The 25654-nt window shown below is 44.6% G+C and overlaps 1 protein-coding gene across 3 annotated transcripts in view; it reads left to right on the top strand.

Annotated features, from left to right (window-relative positions):
- The first annotated feature begins 2106 nt into the window (after positions 1–2106).
- LOC144767942 (cell adhesion molecule CEACAM16-like) overlaps positions 2107–25654 on the top strand; it is a 240727-nt gene continuing 217179 nt past the window's right edge. Inside the window, exon 1 of one of the 3 annotated variants that reach the window (XM_078651285.1) lies at positions 2107–2791. In XM_078651285.1, the coding sequence (XP_078507411.1) occupies positions 2728–2791 (64 nt within the window). In that variant the 5' untranslated portion in view covers positions 2107–2727. The remainder of the gene's footprint in view (positions 2792–25654) is intronic. The other 2 variants (XM_078651287.1, XM_078651286.1) reach the window with 2 other exon arrangements.

Genomic DNA, 25654 nt, shown 5'->3' with positions numbered 1-25654 from the left:
TAATGGATTGCCGGACTTTTCTCAGCGAGGTGTGGTTCGGTTAGTTTGCAAGTGTCTGCCGCGTCCACAAGTTAAGGGTCGTGAGGGACTCCCTGAAACTCTGGTATAGTCGTATTTTGCAGGTGCTGTATTTTCACTAATTTGTTTGTTTCATACCCTCATAAACAAACATTTTTTGGGGGGTCATTTTATGGCTGTGGAGAAGACTTTCTCAATCTACATTTGTGATTACGGGGTACAGGCTTAGAAGAGGCACGAGAAAGAGAGCACCAGGAAAAGCTGAAAGAATGGAAGAGAGAAAGAGTGCACAACAAAGAAATGTGAGAAGGTGCGTGTGCGCATGTGTATGAGAGAGAAAGAGAATATCGAGCAGGGAGAGATAGAAGACAGTTGTGATAGAGATATGCATAACAGAGATGAGAGGGGTAGCAAAAGAGACATGCAGGAAGGAGACAGCAAAATAAAAGGAGAAAACAAGTAAGATGGTGAGAACTAAAAGTGGCCCGTAAGATAGGTGTATTAAAATTGCAGGCTGGTGAGAGACAGCTCGGAGTGAGCATGGGCGACAGAAGAGAGAAAGAGGCCTATGATAGAAAGACAGACTAGAAAGAGGCAACTGAGACTGATAGAGTTTGGAAGGATAGACAAATGGACAATATAGACTGGTGAGAGAGAGGTGCTTTCTCAAATTTGCTTGAAAATGCACCATTAGAACCCCCTGTAGGTTGGTAAAGTACGACAAGAATTTTACGCCCCGCCACTTTCAATTGTCACCAGCCGCCCCTGTCTTCTTGTTCTTTGTACGCTGTTGTAACCTGCACACATTCGGAGTTTTCCGAGGGCCCAGAAGGAGTTGGAAATTTGGTCCCTATTTCTGGAAAAAGTGTTGCACTATGATAACAATGTATCTGCCCTACGTGAATACGTGATCTTTGACCCCTTAGAAACGGGAGGTGGAGATCAGGTGGACCGAAGTGAATTTTCCACATAACCACTGTCAAAAATTAGAAAATGACCCCATTTGTTGGATTACATTTCTATAGAGGTTGATCTAAGGAATATATTGGTTGAATTGCCCCAAAGTCCTGAAGAGGCCTGAAGTGGAAAAAGGCTGAAACGCGTCGACTGTATTTGAACAGGCATCAACATAAGAAAATCGGGATAGAATAGATGTCATTATATGATTTGGGAGCTGGAAATATATTGTTTTTGGAGAGAGAAAATAATCTACCATTTGAAGCTCCTATATATGTTTTGTGTTGATGACCATTTTCAGGGAATGTTGTGACATAATTACACGTCTACGTCCTTCTATTTTGAAATAATTGTGGGCTATTTAGACCAACATAATTGGTTACTTTTGAATTGTTATTTGTATTTATTGTATAAAGTGTGTTTATGTAGTTTGTATATATGTTTGGTAAAAATAAGAGGTACTAAAAAGAAAAGAATAAATAAGCTAAATAACATATAGCTTTAATATTTCGCCTTTTATGTAGCTCTAATGCATATAGGATAACAAGAGTCTTTGACTTAATTCAGATTTTTTTTTTCTCTATGACCATGATTCTAGGCTAAGAAAAGGCAATTAATGGTGTCTTTTCGATAACTAAATATAAAAAAGTTTACCATAGGCATTGTTTTTTGTTTAAGTAACCTACACACGTCACTTTTTTCCTTCTGTAATGCACCGTTTGATCCTCATGTATTTTGTTTGTTCACAATTGTCATGTTTGCTTCATGTTACTTAACGTTTGCTTTTGTAATTTGTTCACTTGTAATGTACTCCTCATTTATCAGTTCTGTTCCTTTTGTGAAGCGCTCTGACGCCTTCGGGTAAAGTCCGCGCGAGAGAAAAACGCATGAAATAAAAATAAAATGCACACAAGAGAGAAGGGCGCCAAAACGGACGGGAAGCTCCAATACCGCGCATGCGCACTCTAGAGGATGGCGAATAAACCGACGGGGAGCTCCGATAATACGCATGCGCACACGAGAGGAGGGCGCTCCGATAAGACGCATGAATGGCGTTTAAACGGACGGGGAGCTCCGTTAACGCGCATGCGCACTGTTGAGGCTTGCGGTCACTCAGACGGGGAGCTCTGATACCATGCATGCGCACGCAAGAGGTGGGCGCTCAAACGGACGGGGAGCTCCGTCCGACGGAACACCCGTTTCTCTGTCAGAGCGTCGAAGCGCGAGAGAGCAGCAGAGCAGGCCGCACTGAGGCCCGCACTCACTCACTCAGAGCCGCACTGAGGCCCGCACTCACTCCGAGCCGCACTCACTCACTCAGAGCCGCACTGAGGCCCGCACTCACTCCGAGCCGCACTCACTCACTCAGAGCCGCACTGAGACCCGCACTCACTCCGAGCCGCACTCACTCACTCAGAGCCGCACTGAGGCCCGCACTCACTCCGAGCCGCACTCACTCACTCAGAGCCGCACTGAGACCCGCACTCACTCCGAGCCGCACTCACTCACTCAGAGCCGCACTGAGGCCCGCACTCACTCCGAGCCGCACTCACTCACTCAGAGCCGCACTGAGACCCGCACTCACTCCGAGCCGCACTCACTCACTCAGAGCCGCACTGAGGCCCGCACTCACTCCGAGCCGCACTCACTCACTCCGAGCCGCACTCACTCACTCAGAGCCGCACTGAGGCCCGCACTCACTCCGGCCCTCACGCACTCCGAGCCGCTCTCGAGCTGCCTCAAGCTCTCTCCATGGGGGTCCCGTGCGGGCCCCGCCCGCGGTGGGCTCACACCCCGAAGGCGCTGATCCTGACAGGTGAGGGGGCCCAGAGGGGGATCTTCACCGTCCGAGGGCGCGGAGTGTCAGAAGCGAGCCCAGGCCTCACAGTATTCAAAGCGCAGAGGCCTCATTGGGCTGCACTGAGGACTGTATCTGAGGGCTGTAGTAAGGTCTGTATATGAGGGCTGTACTGAGGGCTGCCATGGGGGCTGCCCACGAGGGCCAGTGTTCTAGAGATAACAGACAGAAAGTAAAGGTCATAGGGCACGAGCAGACGTCCACACCCCTGGTGAAGCTGTCAATGTAAAGGTGCAAAAGACGCCAGAGTCTTTGAACATGTGTTGACAACAATGATTTAAAATAAAAACAAGAATGTAGTTATTCCTGGTTTTGCTATAGTGATTCACAGCACATTAACAAGAATCACTGTTGTGAATGGGGCAAGGTGAAGAAATACCAGAAGAAAGGAATGAATTTTAAGAAGCTTTATTCATGAAGTACAAGAGCTTGTGCGATGAGCAGGGACTGCACAGAGTCACGATGTGTTCCACTCTCAATCCATGACCTCAGTTATATACACGCTGGACCCTAAGAGCTGTCCGCGCGCCTGGCAACCAATAGGAGCAAGGAGCCCTATTCAACAACTAGACCTATAACATCTCCCTTTTTTATGGGAAAACTAATTAAATAAACTCATGCTCTTTAATTGTAACAGTTGCATGGAATTCATGATGAAACTAGAAAATCTTTGCACCCCTCTAAGCACTTAATAACAATAACATGACTAAAAAGAAGTACGCGTAAATGTAAAATACTTCAGTACTGTATGCTAGGTTTAGTAAGGGGGCTCACCAAGGTATGACCCTAAAACTATGTTATAATAACACTGCTTGGTTAGGATAGGTTATCCCACACTACTTGAGGAGATATGATTCAATCTACAAATGGAAACATGACAGCATCCCCTTCCCCTTGCATATAACAATATGACATTTGTTTCAAGTATGCTGACTTTTGAATATTGGCATAGGAGACAAAACTTGTGAAAAATGTTCAAGATGAGATCTGCGTCCTTCCGAAAAGCTCTTTGTATTTGGAGGATATAATAAGAGGTCTCTATCATGGGTGAAGGAACCAGACCTAGTAAGATATGGTCTACACCGTAGTCCTCCTTTTGAGCGTTACTTCTTGGGCTGCTCACAAGATGATTTAAACAGGAAGCATCCCATGACCGTAGACCGGTTTCCATTTCCACCACCTTCTTTCTTAGCCCAGTGTAGAACCATCTATGTTTGAAATGAATACATTAGTCTCAAGGACAAATATATCATTTAAACCTTTCACAAGATCTACTTATTATAAGATCTTCTGAACTGCTGTACTTACTATTTGCCCGAAATGTTGGTATGATTTCTATATTCTGCATGATCTTTAGTAGACCACCTATACTGTAGAAAAGTCATGACTGTTATTTGATGAGAGGGAATAGAGAGGATGAGGCCCTAATCTAACACGGTGGAGAAGGTTATATAACAATGTTGGAACACATATTCTCATCAAAATCATCCACTATGTTAATATTTGTTCTATCGTTGTACTTTTGGTCAAATTTACCACAAACACTTGCAAAATGCCCTACCTTTAGACAGCTAGTACATCTTTTCTTACTTGCTGGACAACTTATGGAATCTGCTTTATGGTTAAGGGAACCACATCTGAAACATATGATAGGGGAAGAATTAGACTTATAGTTAGAACTGTTACTAGTTAAACGTTACTATATTCTCTTCGCCTTCTGTCGTTTACGTACGACACACTAGAACAAGATTCTTCATTTACTTTTGCTAATTCTTTTCTGCCTTCTAGTGACCTTTCAATGCCCTTGGCAATATCTATCACTTCAGCCAATGTAGGTTTCTTACAGGCCAGTAATCGTTCCTGAATTTTACGTTCAAAGCAATGAAACACAAATTGGTCGCGAATGTACATATCTGCCATGTCACCAAAATCGCACTTGGTGGCTAACACCCTTAGACTCCCAATATATTCCTCTACATTTTCTGATTCTAATTGTTTCCTTAATGCAAATCGATGTCTGCCCACCATAATGTTCTCTTCTTCGTCGAATTGTTTTTCTAACCTTTTCACTGCCTCCTGAAATTCATCCAGGGGAATGAATTGTCCCGGCACTGGTTCATATTCTGGTAGGCTTTCAAAAATTTCCTGGCCTGCAACTCCTAATAGTCCATAAAGAATAGCTCTTTTACGTTCGGCGTCAAACGTCTCGCAACTAAATAATTTTCAAAAGCCTTGTACCATATCTTCCATTTTGTAACAGGTTTACCAGGGATTTCTAGAAAATGTGCTGGAGCATTAAAAATACTCTCGCTGGACATGACTTGGCTTCCTTCCCCTGACTCTCTTTTAATTCTGATATCAATAGTGAAGCAAAGTTTTGACTATTAAATGAATTTACACAGAATAGACACTTTTCTATAAAAAACAGTATCTCAGTGCATGAACAGATTATTTTAGTAGAAGAAATATGCGAATCTTAGACAGTGTTCTAATAGGGAATAATAGGTATGTGCCAAATAAATAGTAAATTGATTTCAACTTTCAAGCTGAACCAACAAAACAGTTTACCTTCTGTTAGCTAAGCACTTAACTGTGACCCGTTTTTCTTATTTGCTGCTGAAAGGCTAATATTCTGACTCAACCTGACTTTTACATACCAATGTAGAAAATAACGAAGAATTTTTTATAGGTAAAATTGATTGACGGAATCTGCATTAACATCTGATAGTAAAGTGGAACACATTAATGACAATGCAAAGCTATTACTTGTCTCGGCAGTTCTATAAATTGGAATCTCTAAATGTGAACCTCTCTCTTGTTTATTCTTTACGATTGTTCAGTTCACCATAACCTTTGAGTTCTTGGAACCAATCGACAAACAACGAAATTACCCCCGATTACAACTTTGCACAAGAATGAAGCAAGCTACAATTTCTCCTGGGAAGCAACGAATTGACCCGGGTGTTTTCTCCTTCTGGTAACACCCCTTAAACATATAACTTACACCGATGAACTCCTGATTCCTTTGGCACAGCGCGAACCTGAATATAAAATTCCCTCTATTTTCGCATAAATTAATACAATAAAAGTTTTCCTGAAAGTACCTTGGATATCTTGAACATAACTGTGAGGCTGAGTGTTCCGATTGAAACCAGCACCCAAAATGGCGTCACGTTACCCACGTAATAGACGCGATGACGTGTGAAGAAAGTAACTGATTGCCGCTCAGCTGAGGCGGTTGACAGATGACAGTTGTGATGCAGAAACCGTCGCTTTGACTGAAACTTTACAACACTTCACTTCATATACCTCATACGCTGTGAAAAAAGAAGTTGAAAAGAAAACGTACGATCAAACAGATGAATATTCTGTTGACAAGAAAAACGCTCTGAACTTGCCTGAAATTATTCTTGAAACAGCTCGGCAAGTGCGATCATCTCCACGCGATATTCTTTCATCAAACACTGTTCTTAATTCAACACTGCCACCTGCAGGAATCTTTATGCGCTTCACGAAAGCCCCAAAAATAACGAAGAATGAATTATAATCATAACTTCACTCATGAAGAAGAATGAATATCGTCACTTGCCTTGAAGAAATGACCTTCAATGAGCTGGAAGACAACTCATCCACAAGCTCGCAAATTAATCGAATCCCATCCTCGTCGCCATAAGTTGTGAATGGGGCATGGTGAAGAAATACCAGAAGAAAGGAATGAATTTTAAGAAGCTTTATTCATGAAGTACAAGAGCTTGTGCGATGAGCAGTGACTGCACAGAGTCACGATGTGTTCCACTCTCAATCCATGACGTCAGTTATATACACGCTGGACCCTAAGAGCTGTCCGCGCGCCTGGCAACCAATAGGAGCAAGGAGCCCTATTCAACAACTAGACCTATAACAATCACATATAAAAAACAGAAGTTCCTGAAGTTTGTAACTATAAAAAGTCACACAGTTATACACGTTTGTCTCCGTATACTATTCGTTATCCAACTTTTCTAATCCTAGGTGACTTAACCCCTTCCATGCTGATGACGGCCGGGAGCCGTCATGGCACACAGTGCTCGTGTGCTGATGACGGCTCCCGGCCGTCATGACCGCACCCGCGATCGGAATGTGCCGCACCGGCGCAGAATCGCTCCCGCGCACAAGGGGTTAAACGTACATTTTGACAACAAAGGTAGTCAGAAAACCTTTGAGCTCACAACCGGACTACAGGCTACAGGACTGGTGCAGCTAGTTCATGCCCCTACGCTTATTAGGGGTCACATGTTAGACAATATATTTTCTAATAATGCTCAGGTGGAACGCTCTGCCTGTGGTAAGGCCTGATCACTCCATCCTCCCATTTAAGATCAGAAAGCCTCTGCAAGTTTCTGGCTCATCCGAAACCGCATACAGTGCCAAAATTCACCCGGAAATGGTCCCAACTATTTCCAGGCACTTTTACGGCCAAATTGACACTGAGCACTCTGTGACATTGGAGGCTTCCTCTCAGATAGCTAGCAATTATTAACATTCTTCTTGGATTAAGAAGGCAGTAGACTCCTTAGCACCTCTGAAACTGTGTAACATTTCCTGTTCTAACTCTTAAGCGGAATGGTTCTCAGAGGACTTAGTAATGCTTAAAAAGCTGCATGTGAGAGGGGGTGAAGGGGAACCCTTAGGTATCTCGAATTCACTGTCTAATAGTGGGCTGTCGTGACGACGGCGGCTAGCGGAGACGTACGGCCACTTCCCTCAAACAACGAACTAAAGGCTGGACATGACGTGTAGTTTGGACGTGTCGTCCCCACATTAGGTCCATCAGGTTGGGAATGTTTTCTGGTGTTTAGTTCTATTCTTCCCCTATCTGAAGTGCCCTTAGAGTAGCAAACTAGCGGAAATGTAAAATGTATGTGGGAGGTTGTAATTCCAGTGGGGGATGACCCGAGGGTTCAGCTGGGCATCGCATATAGACTGTCTTCTTTAAGACGTCAGACAACATGGCCACTAAGATCCCCAACACAGATATTAAAATCATTACATTAAATGTCAGGGGCATTCACACAGTGAACAAGCATTATGCCATCTAAATATACATTAAGAGGCAGCAGGCACAGATAGCTCTCCTACAGGAGACCCACTTGACAGCGGTCAAGGTGGATTGCCTGCGTAAGAAATTGCGGGGTATTATTTGTGCCACAACATATTCATCATTCGCTAGGGGGGCCCTGATTTTGATTCGGCCTGGGATTCCCTTCAGGGAGCAGACGTGTATCGTAGATAAAGAAGGACGATACACCCTACTAGAGAGATTATTAGAGGGGCAGTCAATATTATTAGGGAGCAGATACGCTCCTAACGTAGAACAAGACCAATTCTGGAGTCGCTTTACAGGAGTGTTAAACCTCTACACATTGGTCTCTTGGCTCTTAGGGGGTGATTACAACTGTGCCTTGGACATTTGTCTCAATAGATCCCACCCCCGTCGGCGCAGTCACCTGCGCACAAGCAGACGGAGCTAGTTAGAATTTGGGTAGAACATTGGGCATTGGCGGACACATGGCGGGAGTGATATCCAGACACTAAATTATATTCCTTCCACGCCATCCCACATAACTTGCGATCGCGCCTGGATAGGTTTCTCTGCTCCACAACAATATTCCCGAAAGTACAGCACACTGACTATTTGGGTAGAGTACTATCGGATCATGACGCCCATATAATGACCCCCTGGTGGAAGCCACCCCATCCCCTTGTACCCACCTGGAAATTCCAGCAGGACTGCCTCACAGACCGTGTGTTTTGTCACGGACATAGGGATCACATCCAAGAGCATTTCACACTAAACGCCGGCACGGCGACGTCCAGACTGATAGAATGGGACGCATTGAAAGTTGCAGCCAGGCGGCATTGTATACAACTAATAGTAGGGGTATGTAGAACACTCAAAAGATTACTGCAAAGCGCAAAAATAACACTGGCGGTTTTAACGAAAAAGCTGGTACAGGTGAAGCCACCCCAGACCAAGTAGCAACCACCAAGGCATCCCACGCAGAGGCAATGAGAGACCGCCGCAAATACAATTTTAGGGTCTATGCTTCCAAGGTACACCGAGAAGGCAATAGAGTGGGGTCGCTCCTAGAATGGCTAGCCAAGCAAGACACAGATGTGAAACCGATCACGGAAATAATTGACAAGACCAGGACTCCTCGACATTCACAGATATAAGCATTGGAGGCGAGGATCAAGTCCCAGGAAGTAGCCCAAGCTATCAGAGCATTGGCGCCCAACAAAGCGCCAGGAATGGACGGCTTCCCGCTCGAATATTGTAGCACCTTCTCAGCCCAGCTGATCCCCCGGGTTGGAGCCATGTACGAAGACGCGCTGGAAAGAGGCGAACTCCCAGGCTCACTCAGGGAATCGATCCTAGTTACATTCTCAAAACCACACAGAGACCCAACACTCCCTGCCTCATACAGACCAATACCACCACTAAACGCAGACTGTAAGATATTGGATAAAATACTACCGGACCGTTACACCCAAATTCTCACACCACTGATCCACCCAGACCATGCGGATTTGTCCCACGGCGTAACATCTCGCAGAATCTACGTAGGTTGTTCCATATCCAGGACAGGGCGAGAACGCAGTTCTCCAACATGGCGTGTCTGATTCTAGACCTCGAAAAGGCCTTTGATACTTTGCTGTGGGCATATTTATTTGCTGTCCTCCCTAGAATAAACATAGCATCTACCCCGATGGCATATGCAAAACTTTTCTACACAGGCCTTATCTTGTGGGTGAGAATAGGTAAATACATTCCTGCGCCATTCGCAATAGTACAGAGAAGTAGACAGGGGTGCCCATTGTCCACCCTCCTGCTCGCCCTGGCGGTAGAGCCCCATGCGATACGTTTATGTCGAGAGGGTGAAACATGGGGTGTTCCCATAGCAGGCACGGTACACTGTGTATCACTGTATGCACATGACCTCCTGATATATGTCCGAGACGTCACAAGTGACCTCACCCCAATCTGGACGACGTTATGGGACTTTGTGGAGGCCTCCGGCCTTAAAGTCAATTGGGACAAATCCACAAATCTATCCATTGAGCCCTTATTTGGCCCCTGTAGACATCCCGGTAGGAGCTCAGAAACTTGCCTGGAGTGCTGCGGCGCATAGATATCTGGGTGTGAGGCTGTACCATTCTCCCGAGGACCTGTATGAAGGGAACCAATGCAGGGCGCTAGCGTGGATACGAACAGCAGTGGGCTTCTGGAAAACACTGCCCCTGGCCCCCATTGGACGAGTAGCCCTCGCCAAAATGATCATGGTTCCCAGATTGCTCTCACTTCACCAATCTCCCAGTAATACCACCACACCCTTTCTTTCGGGAGCTGGATACCCTGCTCGCCGAGTTGATATGGGGAGGGCGTCGACATAGGGTAGCATTAACCACATTGTATTTACCCACGAATCAGGGAGGGCTGATTACTCCATCCTTTGAAGCATACTTCCTAGCGGCTCAACTCCAGTGATTGTCGCACTGGACGGCAGAACGTCATACAGGATAAACAGTTACTGATGAAGGTCGTGTACCCCTCCAGGCAATCTGGATAATGCTTCTGCCAGGTACTCTGCGCACGTACCCCCTACAGGTGTCCATAGCTCGGACGTGTATGCTGAAAATCCATTGCATGTCCAGAGAAAAAACCCTATACTCACCTCTGATCCCACTGATAGGGTTCCCCCGAAATGATAAATATTTTGCATGCCCCCGTTGCCAGAGCCCTGAGGCGGACTTTAAGCACATGTTGTGGGATTGCCCCACTATCCAAAAGGACAACTACACCGGACACTGTGAGAGACGACCAACATTATGACTATGTCCACATGGGAAGCATCGGGATCTTCCGCAGGCAGAAGACTGAAAAGGTGCAGAGACGCTTTGCATCCCTAGCCATCCTTAGCCATTCTCTTAGCAATAAGGGGAATAGTCATGCACTGGCGGGGTAGGCCCCATGAAAAAGAGGGGTGCGGCGGAAGAAGAGGTGTTGAGAGAAGAGGAAGTGAATGGAATACATATGCATCCCATATCTCTGGAGTGGGCACAATTATCAATACACACATGAAACAGTGCCTATGGAATCACCTGTAGCCTCTCAATCTGAGACTCCACCCCTATCCCCCACGGGACCGACAGTAGATAGTACAAGGCAGAGCCCAGACACCTAAGGCCAGCGCTATGTCAGGGCCACATCAGGTGGTATAGTGTAGTTCCTATATTCCCAATAGGCTCTGCGGATTGGAATAGTATATCCTACAGATGTGACGTAGGACTTAGTTCGTTTCTACAGCGTTTGCAGAGAAATAGTGAGACGGGCGTTTTCAATAAAAGGTTTATTGAACAGTCTCCTTTCTCACGCAAGAGAGGTGAACCGCTACAATCGTTAGACAGGATGCAAAGTATAATGTGTACAGCGAGAATAGTATTATAAAATAATACTGTAAGAGCATTGTATGGTTTCTAAGCCATATAAAAATACATACATAAATACACAGGCTTAAGTACTCAACTGGTTCTTCTAAAATACGCCCACCCCAATGTACCTAACCTAAGTCTAGTACGAGGGAAGAAGTAAGTATGGTCTTTTGCATAGGTTTAGTTTTTGCAAAGAATCTACCAAAGGCTTCTCTAGATTCTAATCAGCTCCATACCCTGGAATGAAGGAGGTCTGGTATCTCTGTTTCGGGACTCGATTTCCCACCACCCCGCAAGGGGAGTCAGAAACACTGGAGCTGGATTTCTCAGCAGAGGAGGGCAGCTTCTGATCAGTGCGTCAGCTGGAGAGTCGGCTTCCTTCGGCACTTGCTGTAGCGAGCAGCGTCGGGCAAGTAGGTCATCAAACTGCTCCGAACCACCGTGCTTTGCCATAGCAAGGGAAGGTATATTTATACCTTGAAGGTGTTTAGGAATGCCCTGTTTGACGTAAAGTCAGGCATATGAACGTCATGAATGAACCCCTGGGGAATAGTTGTTCATTGTAAAACTAACTAAGTTCTTGGAGAAATCAATATTCAAGCAAGGGGAAGTCCCTAACGGCTTAAGCTGGTTTTCCAAGAAATCGTTGTGACGTTTGGTGAACGGATGGAAGTAGCCATGTCTGTAATTGGGTAGCATGGGCTATGTCTAAATAAGGGCTTGATTTCTATGCATATATAAGGGCAACGTGAATTGTACCTATATAAGGGCATGAATCGGGAAAATCCATTCGGAATCTAAAACGATATACTACAGTGGTCTCAACAACTACGCCAGGATTATTTACCACGGCCCCCCCACACACATGACACCGCACCATGAAATGGAAACACTACCGTCCACACAGTTGATCTCACAGACATAGATTCCGGCAGCTCCCCAACATCTTAACCAGTTCACCCCCCAAGTTAGTAGGTTTGCTTTTTCATCGGCATTTCTGAACCCGACGACTCTCAAATGGGAATGCATTCATGCAAAATGATCTGTGATAGCACACAAAGGTAAATGTGGGGATAAAACATCAATCCACGCTCATGGGAAACTAACCCAGCCAGGTTCTAGAAAGATTACTACTACAGGAACAGAGCCCGGCAATGGGGTCCCTCCCAGAACGTTTTACTGTGCCTAGCATATAGTGTTTGATATGCAGTAATGATGTACATTCTATTCTTTACAGTTGCATGTCAATATACTATAAGGATATTATGTGTTAAATGTGTAACATGAAATGTTAAATCCCAACAAACAAATATAAAGAAAAAAACACAGACTGGAGTGCGACTGAATGGTACCCAGAACCATCATAATTGGACTCCCCGCATCCGATTCAGTCAGAAACCATTGCGAGACCGATTTGGTCCGAATGCTTTCCGACCGACATCGTAATCAAGCCCTTAGTGTTGCATGTTGGGATCAGTAGTGCACTTTCGTGAATTCCTTTACTTTTAGTAGGTTTCTGGGCTGTAGCATAATTTTTCATTTGATTTAAAAGCCCTCCAGTGGGCCTCCGAAATGAAAATGTTCTGTTTATTATTTCTTTTCTGCTGTTCCACTAAGGAAGACTCAGAGTAGTTCCATGTCTCGGGGCTACATGTCCTTTATGTACTACTAATGAGGGATACTATTTCTAACATACCGTATTTTCCGGCGTATAAGACGACCCGGCGTATAAGACGACCCCCTACTTTTCTGGATAAAATGTAGGTTTCGTGCTATACTCGCCGTATAAGACTACCCCCACTTCCAACGCAGTGCACAGTGCCACCATCGCCATTATCCACATTAGTATTGTTACATACTCATATGCATGGTGGTTTGCCATTATCCGCATTAGGGTAGTTTTGTTACTCCAGTGCATGGTGGTTTGCGGTGGAAATTACTTCTGTTCATTAGCATAGCCTGTGGTGGAGCCAGATGATTTCCCCTGTGTCTCGAGAACAATAAATAGGGTGGATATGCTGCTAGATGCATTAAGGAAAATTTGATGTTTTTGGCAGATTACCGGTACCGTAACTGTAATTTATTTCCCTTTTTCAGATCCGCTTTCAGTGGGTTTGCTTTTGATACTTCCACAGTGCCACCATCGCCTACGTAACGTTAGTTCTTGTGTTTGAGTGCCCTCCTATACCGTACCTCTACTTGCACATATGTAACTTTTTCCTGTAATGCCCATTTCCTATTGAGAAGCGGTCTGAAACCTTCGGGTGAAGTCCGCGCTATGTAAAAACACATGAAAACATACCTTCAAATTTTGTACCCGGCGTATAAGACGACCCCCGACTTTCCAGAACATTTTAAGGGGTTAAAAAGTCGTCTTATACGCCGGAAAATACGGTATGTCATCTTAGTGGCTGTGTGACTGTATCACTGTTAGTGGGTGTCTGAGTGTCTGTATAGGTGTGTGTGAGTGGATATATGCAGCTGTCAGTGGGTGCGTGAATGGCTGTATAGCGCTGTCATTGGGTATGTGAGTGGCAGTATGGGCCTGTTAATGGGTTTGTGAGTAGGTTTCTGGGTGTCCAAGTAGCTCTATGAGTGTGTGTTGGTGTGGTTGTATTAGTGTGTGATTGGGTGTGTGAGCGGTTGTATGGGTGTGTGAGAGGTTGTATGGGCATGTGATTGGGTGTGTGAGTGAGTGGTTGTAGGTGTCTGTGAGTGTATGCTAGTAGGTATGCTAGTGGGCGTGTGTGTGGTTGTGTGGGTGTGTGAGTGGTTGTATAGGTCTGTAAGTGTGTGTGGGAGTGGTGTATGAGTGTGTGGGTGTGTGAATGGTTATATGGGTATGGAAGTGGTTGTGTGGGTGTGGGAATGGGTATGTGAGTGGTTCTGTGGATGATGGCATCAGACATGTTACTGGCATGTCGTGAGTGATGTAATATGTGAGGACAAAAGCAGTGCATTGCGGGTGCATCCATTATATTTAGCTCAGTAACTATACCTGCTGAATTTCTATGGTTTTTTGCATATGAAATCTAAGCTTAACTATAACGTCCCTGTAACATTTGTTTTTTCTGTGAATTTGTAAGATTTTTTAAAAATTCTATTTCCTAATTATAACATCCCTGTAACCTTTTTTTTTATTTTCTAAGGTTTTTTATTATTTTATTTCCTAACTGCGACCTGTAACCTTTGAGAGTGGGTGTGTGAGTGACTGCGTGGGTCTGTGAGTGGGTGTGTGAGTGGTTGTATGGGTTAGTGTGGGGTTTTGTGGGGGCATGGTGGGCTGTAGGGGGCGCTGAGTGTGTGTGTGAGTAGCTGTACAGTTCTGTGAGTGGCTGTAGGGGTCTGTGAGTGGGTGTGTTAGTAGCTTTATGGCTCGGTGACTGGAAATGTTAGTGTCTGTATGTGTATGAGTGTAATTGACCCGATTACTAGACGTTTGCGTAAAAATATTAAATTTGAATGGAGTAATGAAGCTGAGCAAGCTTTCCAAGAGTTAAAAAGACAATTTACATCTGCTCCTATTTTAGTGCACCCTGATCCCTCTAATCCCTTTATTGTGGAAGCTGATGCCTCACAATTTGCCATAGGAGGTATCTTGTCTCAAAGACATAAAGACACTGGTCAAATGCACCCCATAGCATATTACTCCAGGAAGCTTTCGCCCACCGAACAAAATCATGCCATAGCTGACAGAGAACTATTAGCCATAAAAACTGTATTTGAAGAATGGCAACATTACTTGTTAGGTGCTAGTAATCCTTTAATGATTTATACCGATCATCGTAATTTGCAAACTTTACTTTCTCTCAAAGCTCTCTCAGCTTGTCAACTGAGGTGGACTCTCTTTTTTAATGATTACAATTTTATCATCACGTATCGTCCAGGGAAAGAGAACAATAAGGCTGATGCTATATCACATATAGGGATCAGTCATGGCATATGTTCCACACAAGATATGACACACCCATATTACCTACTCAATGCTTTTAGGTGGGTGTAACTTATGAAGATATTATTCTAGACATTTCAAAAGAAATTACAAGACAAAAATGTTCAAGATTGGCAAGTCAAGTACCCTCTGCTACAGTGGAAGGATAATCTGTTACTCATGAATGATCAAATATTTGTACCAACTACCGATTTACGAATACAAGCTATTCAGTTACACCATGATGCACCCATGTCAGCCCATCCCAGAATTACCAAAATTTACCAATTGATAAAGCAACGATTTTGGTGGCCTTCCATGTTTAAGGATATACAAGATTATGTGGATACCTGTGTCATTTGTATACAGTATAAATCACAACATCAAGCTCCTAGTAGGTTGTTACATCTCCTGCCTTTACCGCCACAACCGTGGCATACTGTGTCTCTTGATTTTAAAGTGGAACTCCCCCGTACGAAAAATGGCTTCACCACCATATTAACAGTGGTTGATCACTTTACACATATGGCACATTTATTCCTTTGAAAAAACTACCATCGGCAAAAGAATTGACCCAAATATTTTCTAAGGAAATTATTTGTTTACATGGAATCCCGTCTGTAGTCATTTCCGACAGAGAGTCTCAATTTAGTTCCCATTTTTGGCAGCATTTAGGTAAATCCTTAAACATGGATGTGCCCACATCTTCCAGTTACCATCCTCAAACTGATGGATTAACAGAATGCACAAATCAAACTATTGAACAATACTTGCGTTGTTTGTTAACTGACTGTGCTCAAGAATGGTCAGACATTTTATGGGTTTTGGAATTCTCGTATAATAACATGGACCATTCTTCCATTCAAATGTCTCCATTTTTTTGTGCTTATGGTTTTCACCTGAAAAATATTCCTGGACCATGTACCTCTCCTTTTGTTATACCATTAGTTGGTGAATATATCAAGAATTTGGGTGCCTCCCAACTTCAAGTTCAATATCAGTTAGCTCAAGCTAAGGAGAATCAGAAAAGTTTTACTGATAAATATCGATCTGTGCAACCAGCATATAATACAGGAGATAAAGCATGCCTATCTATGAAACACTTAAACATCAAAACCAGTAAACAATTCTGTCCTCGATTCATTGGACCATTTTCTGTGAAAAAAATCATAAATCAAGTTTGTGTAAAGTTAACTCTCCCCTCTAAATATCGTTTCCACCCTTTTTTCCATGTCTCCTTACTAAAAGCATTTCACCCTAGGACTCGAATTGCAACAGTTCCTCCTGCTACAGACATTGGTGGAATTCCTGAATTTGAAGTAAGATCTATTGTGGATTCATAACGAATTTGTGGCAAATTGTTTTATTTGGAAGACTGGAAGGGGTATGGTCTTGAAGAACGGTCATGGGAACCCCTTGCAGATTTACAGAATGCACCACGCATAGTTAGAACTTTTCCTTCCCGGTATCCTGATAAACCAAAACCTGTTCTTTGCTCTTAGGGGGGATTTTGCGGGGGGTACTGTCATGACACTACCTCTTGCCACCACCTCTAGTTACCTATTTCATCCCAAACAGACTAGTAACCAACAGCGTGCATAATTACGCCCGTTCTCGAGCTTATTTCCCAAGTTGAAACCCACCCCTATCCCTTGCAACCAGCAAGTCACACCAATCATGTCTGTAATATGTTAAATGTACTATGTTGAAAAGCATGTTTCATAAAGGTCTGCAAGAAATATGTATAGTATATTTGTACTTCGTTTCTAGTCGCCTTTTGTCTTTCGTTTTGTATTTTATGATAAATTTTACCCTATTTCCGACTTGTAACCAAATGCTGCAAATAACTTTCTGTGGCATGAAACTTGGCACGATTTGTAACAAGTCACGGCATGAAAAACTCAGCAGGAATGTGCTTTCTAAAGCACCAATGAGATTCAAGTGACGCGCACATTACGTGACGTGCAACGTCTGGCAGCCATCTTGGGTGTGGCAAGACTATATATTGCCACATGCAGCTTCGAGAAGCCGCTTAGCCTTCCTCCGAACGGTACTAAGACAAGATTCTCACCGGATCCTCATCGCTGGATTCATCTGCTTCCCTGCTGACCTCTTTTCTTCATCAGCGCTACGCTTGGGATGTCGATTGTAGAATTCTGACAACAGAAAGCTAAGTGAACGTTTTTTCCTACTCTTAGGCACCCAACACAAGAAAGCAAGAATTGAATTCTACTACATGTATATTGAATTTGGAACATTTTTTCTTGAAAAGGAAATATAATTTAGAATAAGATCTTAAGGACTATTTGAACTTTGGAACTAGTAGAACCAAGAAGATTCGCCAATCGATCTCAAGACTGTAAATTGGGATTTTGTCAATGAGAATAAGTTTGTTGGAGATTTTGTATATTTATTCTTTTAAAAACACAGGTCGTCATGGAACATTATTGTGGGGGCAATTTACAAGTGATTGTCATATAAGTATCTAACTGGGTGCATGATCATTGGAAAGCAAGTAACTGATTCCCTTTTATCTTTGACTCACAGACTGGAAAAACATGTGTTCTTCTTATCGCAACCACATCTGTTGACAGCTATGCCACCTCCCCTTAAGACCAACACGAGACTACGAGGACACCACGCTTCACACTCCTAGATCGCAGGTTGGAGACATTTTAGATTTAATAGGTCTTTAAATTAAGAAGAGTTGTAGTTGCAAAAGTAAATCTCTCACATGAAGGACGCTTTAGTTATACATTGCCTTGATGCCCGCACATTAACAACGAATCAGCCAACATCCAGAATCTGGCCCTCCTCCCTAAAGCCTAACCTCGTAGCCATAGTGTGAATATTAATACATTGGTTATAGGTAGGGGTGCTGGGAAGTCGGCTCATAGCGTTTCTGCGAAACTTCAAACAAGCATACAACAGGTAAGAGTGCTTGTGATCTTGACAGAGGGTTGCCTGGTGGCAGCTTGGTCCTCCATCTTGAAACAGGGGCTCCTGGGTAAGTTTACTTTAAGCGAGGGAGTGCTGCTGAAGGAGTTAGGGGGATTGAGAAAAAATTGTTAGGATTGGGCAGTAGAATTTGTACAGTAACTATCTAGTGCAAAGGGTAAATCTGACACCTCCACCACCACTTGCTCAAAACATCAATCTGAATAAAGCCCTACTGGAAGAGAATCCCTGATTTCCAACTCCTGCATGAAGAACAGGGCTTCTGATTTCTGATGGCACTAGGGAATGTAAGTGCACTCAGAGACTCAAGTGTTTGGCCTCCTGTTTACCTATTTCAGGGATACAAAAAGCAGGACTCCTGACTCTAAAACATAGTCCAGCTAACTAAAGAGGACTAGACCTGCTGCCCAGAAGTCTGCCCTGAGGAACTAGGGCTGCGGGATAGACCAGAAGATGCTTTCCAGTACTTGGAGGCTAAAAGTCTCATTTATACTCTGGTGGATGGCCATTTATGGCTCATTTATATTCTGGTGGATGACCACCAAGCTGGTGGTCATTTATAAAGCATTGGCAGGAACTGCCAGCACACTGGTATGGTCAGTCCATTTCACAGTTTGATGCAAAACTCTGTCAACATGATGTAGCTTTGAGCTAAGCATTTTTCTTTTCATTTTCAAAAATAAAATTTTGAAATGGGATTTTCTTTAAAATAAAAAAATAGAATGCTCCCCTTACCATGGGAGTCATCTGCCATGCCAGGAGGGCATTATTTCCTTTTTACTGTCCTCCACTGCCAGGGTTTCCCTGGCCTGAGGGACATTAAAAAATGGCTATATGTCTGCCCGTCCTAATTGGGAAGATGAACATATGGCCAATTCTCTGACGGCCCTTACTCCGTTGGGCCATCTGAGTACTTTGGCTATGACAGAGGTGGTTTACTCACCGCTGAACTTAATTGTCTGCTCACATCTAATTCGAGTGGGAGGAGCACTAAGTTGGCGGGGTGGGAACTCCGTCACTGTTGTGATGGAGATCCCTTTCTGCCAACATATAAATTAGTCCATAAGTCTGAAGGTAAATCTTTTGACCAGAACAATTGATTTGTGTATCCAAGTTCCGCTCCATCGTGGTCAGCCTGAAAATACTTCTAGGCCCCTCTCCATCGCCAGGGTCCAAATGGCCTTCAGGCAATTAGGCTGTGCCCAATAGGCTGGGTTGACAGGTTAATGAGTAGACCATTTTGTGGCTTTTTTGGGCATGTTTTATTGTCTACTGCGCCAGTTTTTACTATTGATTTACCTGCCATTCAAGTAAATGTTGCTTACAGCAGGCTTAGAACCATGCAATCTTCCATACCTTGCAAAACATTTATAGAGTGTCTTTACAAGTTGAAAACCACCCCAATATGCAAACATGGACCTCTCTTTAGCCGTCTAATTCAGTAATGGGGCACTAGACTTTTTGTATGTGGTTTTTGTCTTGAAGTTTAAAAATATCATAATTCCTGTTGCCCTTAATTTAGTTTGAATATCTTGATGACCTTTTGGTCATCATTCTTTTCTCTATTTTTCTAAATTGTTTTGGGGATTGTATTGTATTTTTCTGTACTTTAAAATTCTTGGCACTGCTTGAATTTAGCACACACTAAGTATTAACTTCTGCTTGTGCCAAAGCTGTTAGTGGTTGAGCAGAGATTCTGTTAGAAATGTGTTTTGACCCCCATCAAATTAATAACCTTGTTTGTGACTATGATAAATATAACAGATATGGGCTCATATCAGTTATTGAATACATTACCTTTGTATTAGCAATTTCCCAGAGAGTGAATGAAAGAGGAACTGTCAAAAACATGTAAACATTTTAATTGGCAACTAGTGTAAAATAATTGCAACTGATACATTTGTTGCTATTATCTTACGCTAATACTTTGTTTGCAAGGGCAGCAGTTGCCACATTTGAGAAAAGCTAAATCACGCAGCATTACGATGTTGGGTGGAAGCTTTCCGCCTGACACCGTTTTGGATTTGGAACCGACCGACTCACGGTCGGCGGTTCCACCTGACCGATTATGATGCGACCAACCACTGTTTGGTCAGAGTACCATTGATCCCTATGGGACCCAGTGTTCCACCCGATAACACAGGCTCCTATGGGGAAAGGGAGTGTTGTCAGAAAACCCTGCACCCTTTTGCAGGCACCCCACAGTGCCAGCCACAGAGTGCAGGGTTTTACAGGGTGGCTCCTTGGGTACCCCCTTCACCTCCAACAGGAGGCCGAGCTCCAAAGGGGATACTCTGCCTGGGGTTCCCAAAGTCACTTTTTGAAAGCCTTTTTCATGTCCGACAAGCCGACTTGGAAAGGCTGTCGGAAACCAACATCGTAATCCCTCGGTCGGAAACGCTGCCCATAAAAGTGTACGATGCAGTTCTGAACGCCAGGACTTCCCTGGGAGCCTGTCGGAACCGATTGGGAAAGACTGCGTGGGTTGCATTCCGACCGCGAACATTGTAATGGTCAGTCGGCATGCACCCCAGCTGAGTCGGTTGGATGGGCTCCGACGCGGTCTTTCTTGTGCCCTACCATTAGTGTGAGTGCCTGGCCTTTGATTATGGCCCCAAAGGCCCCCCACAGGGTGTGTGGCGAATCTACTGTACCAGCGATTTCGCTAAAGAATAGGTCAGTGTCTTTCATTAGTTCTCTTTTTACATGTGAGATTTCCAGATACCACAGATTAATTGTAAGGGTTGTGCGTCTTGGCAGGGACTTAAGTTGGATTTTTATTGCGTTTTGTTTTTTAATTATTTACTGAATTGGTGTTTTTTAGGGCTAGATGTAGGTAAGTGGTATTTACCGATTCATAAATACCGAATTTTACCGATTCGGTATTTATGAATCGGTAAATATGAAGGGGGGAGATGTAGGTAATTCCAGATGTGGAATTACCGAATCGGTAATATTCGGTATTTACCAATTCGGTAATTACTGAATCAGTATTTCCTATTGATTTCTATGGGCTGTGAAGCCCATAGGAATCAATGGGAAATACCGATTCGGTAATACCGAATCGGTAAATACCGAATTCTGCAAGGGTGCCGGGGGTGTCACTTTGACACCCTCTGGCACCCCACAAATAGGCATGTGCGCCATGTGGCACACAGACATGCCCTAAGGGCATGTCTGTCTGTCACATGGCTAGGTGTGCATGCACACATGTGCATGCACACCTGAATTCGGTATTTTAACACCCAATAGGATTGGGTGGTAAAATACCGAATTTGTAGGGCCTTTGGGACTCAGAAGAGTCACACCTACATCTGAGATTTACCGAATCGGTAAAAATACCGATTCGGTATTTTACAGAATCGGTAAATTTACCGATTCGGTAAATTTACCGATTCTGTGAAAATGTGCCCCTACATGCCGATTCGTAAATACCGGTCGGTAACGGCCGAAATCGGCCGTTACCGACCGGTATATAGGCTCCTACATCTGGCCCTAAATGTTTTACATACCTGTCTCTGAAGTTAAGCCTGCCTGCTTGCAGCCAAGATACCAATGGTTGCGCATGGGAATAATTTTCTGAGGGCCCTAGACTGTGTTAGTGGCCTTATTGCCATTGGCATATGCATATTTGCACAAATAACCCACTTTCCAACATTTGGTGTTCAGCGATGTGGATGAGGACTTGTGTTTAAAACAATCAACTTTCAGTAAAGTGAATTAAGATTGTAATAATCCTCTAAATTGTCTTTGAACAAAACATTTGAGTTTAGAATTTTTGAAATTTGGACTAAACTGATCTTTAATCCATTGTTTTGATTTTTCCAAAATTGTTCTCAGTCTGATTGCAAAAACTAGGGATACCATGAAGCTGGAGCAGGCTAAACTCTAAACTGACTAAACTCAGAATGGCTGAGCTTAGGGTTTTGTGTAAGGCTAGGGGGCTGCCTGCTGCTCACAAGATTAGAAAGGCAGAGTTGGTTAGGTCCCTGAAATCCTGGGCCAGGCCAGCCCCAGAGAATGAAGGGTTGTCGGAAGCTGACCCCCCCCACCCCATGTCACCCAGGAGGAATGTGAGGATGATGCCCCCACATTGTTTTTCGTGTTAGCTATGTAAATTCGGATGGTGGGAGGAGGACAGGGCCTCCTACTCAGGAACAACCACTGTCCCTTGCAGAGCGGTAGCTTGAGGCCCAATTAACTTTAATAGCTTTGTAGTAGAGAAACTGGAGCTAGCTAGGGAACAGTGGGAGGAGAAGAAGGCAAAAAGAAATGGTGGCAGTGATACTGATGAAGAGGTTGAAATGTCCAGCGTTAGTGGGTTTGACCACAAGCTTTACAAGCGTATGGTAACCACGTACACAGAGGGGGCGACATTGATATATGGCTGACTGCATGAAAGGGCCCTATAGATGTGGGAGGTCCTCCCCAAGCATTGGAGTTGACTTTTGTGGAAACTGATTCCAGTAGCTGGGAGGGATAGGCTCCTGACCCTGTTGGGGGAAGAGGCAAATCTTATTCTCACATGAGGTAATGCTTAGACAAGAAGTTTAGTCTGAATACAGAGCAGTACAGGGTGAAGTTCAGAGACACCTAAAAAAGGAGCACACGGTCCTGGGTGGACTTTGCAGATTTTTTAGTGAAGGCCCTAGAAAGCTGGATTGTTGGTAACAATGCAAACACATATACGGGATTGTATAATTTGTTGTTGAAAGAATACATTTTGACTCGTGCTGAATAGAAGGAACACCAGTACCTAGTGGACTTTAAGCTGACAGACCCCAGAGAGCTGTGGGAAGCAGCTAATGAGTGCGTGAGAACCCGGGTATCCAATCAGTGCCAGGGGGGGTGACCAGAAGAAAGTAGTATGGGTTCCTCCCTGGGAAAAAGACTGGGTAAAAGAAGGTAAAAAAAGAAGGAGTCTTTCAAAGACCCACAAAACCTGAACAAGGAAGGGGGGCCCGAGCCAACCCAAATTCAAAGGGAGGGGGAATCCGGGAAAGAATGGTAGTTTCTTTGATCCCTCACAGGTGTCTAAGTACGTCTACTGTAATAAGCCAGGACCCAGGAAGGGAGATGCTGAATGCACCAAGAAGCCCCCCCTAGTGGGCCATCCCCAGGGATTGCTAGTGTAAGTGTGGGGCTGGAGAGTAGTGCCCAAGAGAGGGGTAGGCAGGTGGTGGAAGCAACCTTAGTGGCCCTGGTTTGGATGAATATTGCAACCCTTACTGTCTTACCTCCAAACACGGATAAGGACAAGCAGTGGCCTAAGGTTAATGGAACCGAGGTGGAGGCTATCAGAGACACAGAGGCTTGTGTAACTATGGTCCTGGGCAAGCTGGTGCCTCAGGAGAGGTTGCTACCTTGAGAGTGTCTCCAAGTGACTTATGCAGACATCACTGCCAAACTCCATCCTATGGCTGTGGTGGATTTGGAATGGGGAGGTGTGACAGGCTCTATGAAGGTAGCTGTGTCTCCTGTGCTCCCAGTCCAGTGTTTACTGGGCAATGATCTTGTAGCATCTGAGTTGTCAGAGGTGGAGAGAGGTCTCCATATGAAAATATTGGAGCTACCTGACTGGGCATGTGCTGTGACTAGGTCACAGACTATCTTGATGGGAAAGGCTGGAAACTTGGACCCTGGCGCAAACGGCCAAGCATCCAAGGATACTGGGCCTGGTGAGCCACACCAGAGAACTCCAGAGGTGCAGGGGGAATCTAACCCTGGTTGGGAAGATCTGGCCTGTGAGGGAGGGACTTCACCTCTGCCAGAGCTGTCAGATTTGACAGGAGCAGGTGAACCCTCCAGAGAGCAGTTTAGTTAGGGACAGAGAGACTATCCCACTCTTGAAAGCTTGAGGTGGATTGCCTCTAAACAGTGCAGGAGAACTCTAACACTGATGGGGAAGATCTGGCCTCTGAGGGAGGGACTCCATCCCTGCCATGCCAGAGCTGTCAGATTTGACAGGAGCAGGTGAACCCTCCAGAGAGGAGTTTAGTAAGGGACCGAGAGACTATTCCACTCTCGAGAGCTTGAGGTGGATTGCCTCAGCAAGAGGAATGGGGTGACAGTGGGTTTCACAGAATCTTCTGGGAAGATGGACTGCTTTATCTGAGGCCAGCAACCTGAGGGAGGGGGCCACTAGGAGGTTGGTGGTGCCCCTGAAGTACAGAGAGTTCATCCTGACCTTGGGCCATGATATTCTCTTGGCAGGATGTTTGGGGGAGACAAAGACATGGAACAGGTTGGTGAACCATTTCTACTGGCCCATATGTCTGAAAAGGTAAAGGAGTTTTGTAGCTCCTGCATCACCTTTCAGACCATTGGCAAGGCAGGAGGCAAGACAAAGGCTTCCTTGATACCACTGCCAGTGGTTGGGGTTCCCTTTAAAAGGGCGGAGATAGACATTGTTGGTCCCCTTGACCCACCTACTGCAGCAGGGAATAGGTACATCTTGGTGGTAGTGGACCATACCACTAGGTACCCTGAAGCAATACTTTTTAAAACCGTGGATGCTCCTGCATTGGCTAGAGCACTGCTTGGTGTGTTCACCAGAATAGGTTTTCCGAAAAAGGTTGTGTCAGATAGGGGCACAGACTTTCTGTCCAATCATCTGACTGCGATGTGGGATGACTGTGGCACCAATGACAAGTACACCACCCCATATCACCCCCCAATACATGGTCTGGCGGAGCTGCTCAACAAGACCCTTAAGGGCATGACTAATGAGTTCTCTAAGAAACTCAGGAGCAGATGGGATGTTCTCTTCCCATGCCTACTGTTTGCATACAGGGAGGTTTCACACAAAGGGCTTGGTTTCGGTCCCTTTGAGTTGTTGTTTGAACACCCTGTGAAGGGGCCATTGTGCCTTCTGAGAGAGTCTGAGAGTCTTTGGAGAAGCCTGTCAAAGAAGCAAAGGACAAGGTGTTTGATTATGTGCTAGTCCTGAGATCCAGAATGTCAGTGTACATGTACAATGGAAGCAGAACATTGGAGGCTAGCCAGGAGCTCATGAAGCACTGGTATGATCAAAAGGCTACTAAGCCTGTGTATTTTCCAGGACAGTTGGTGTCGGTGTTGGAGCCTGAGAATACCAGGGCCCTCAAACACAAGCAGAGTGGGCCCTATCCAATCGTAGAAAAAAGGAGGTTACCTATCTTGTCGACCTTGGCACCCCCAGGAACCCTCATAGGATCCTGCATGTGAATAGGTTGAAACCCCACCATGACAGGGGATATATGTCCGTTTTATTGGCCACTGAGGAGGGAGTGGAGGAGGAAACTGAACCAGTGCCTGACCTCCTCATCTGTAATGTGCAAGATGGGTCAGTGGAAGGGGATGTACTCTCCCCCAAATTGACAGACCAGCAGCACAGATACTGCATGTAGGTGCTGGAGCAGTTGCTGGCCTGTTTTCTTTGACCCCAGGCATCACTGAGTGGTGTGTGCACCACATTGACA

Source organism: Lissotriton helveticus, chromosome 7 (genome assembly GCF_964261635.1).
Source record: "Lissotriton helveticus chromosome 7, aLisHel1.1, whole genome shotgun sequence".
Classification (NCBI taxonomy): Eukaryota; Metazoa; Chordata; class Amphibia; order Caudata; family Salamandridae; genus Lissotriton; species Lissotriton helveticus.
The sequence above is the reverse complement of the archived record's forward strand: the minus strand, read 5'-3'. Positions and strand labels throughout refer to the sequence as shown.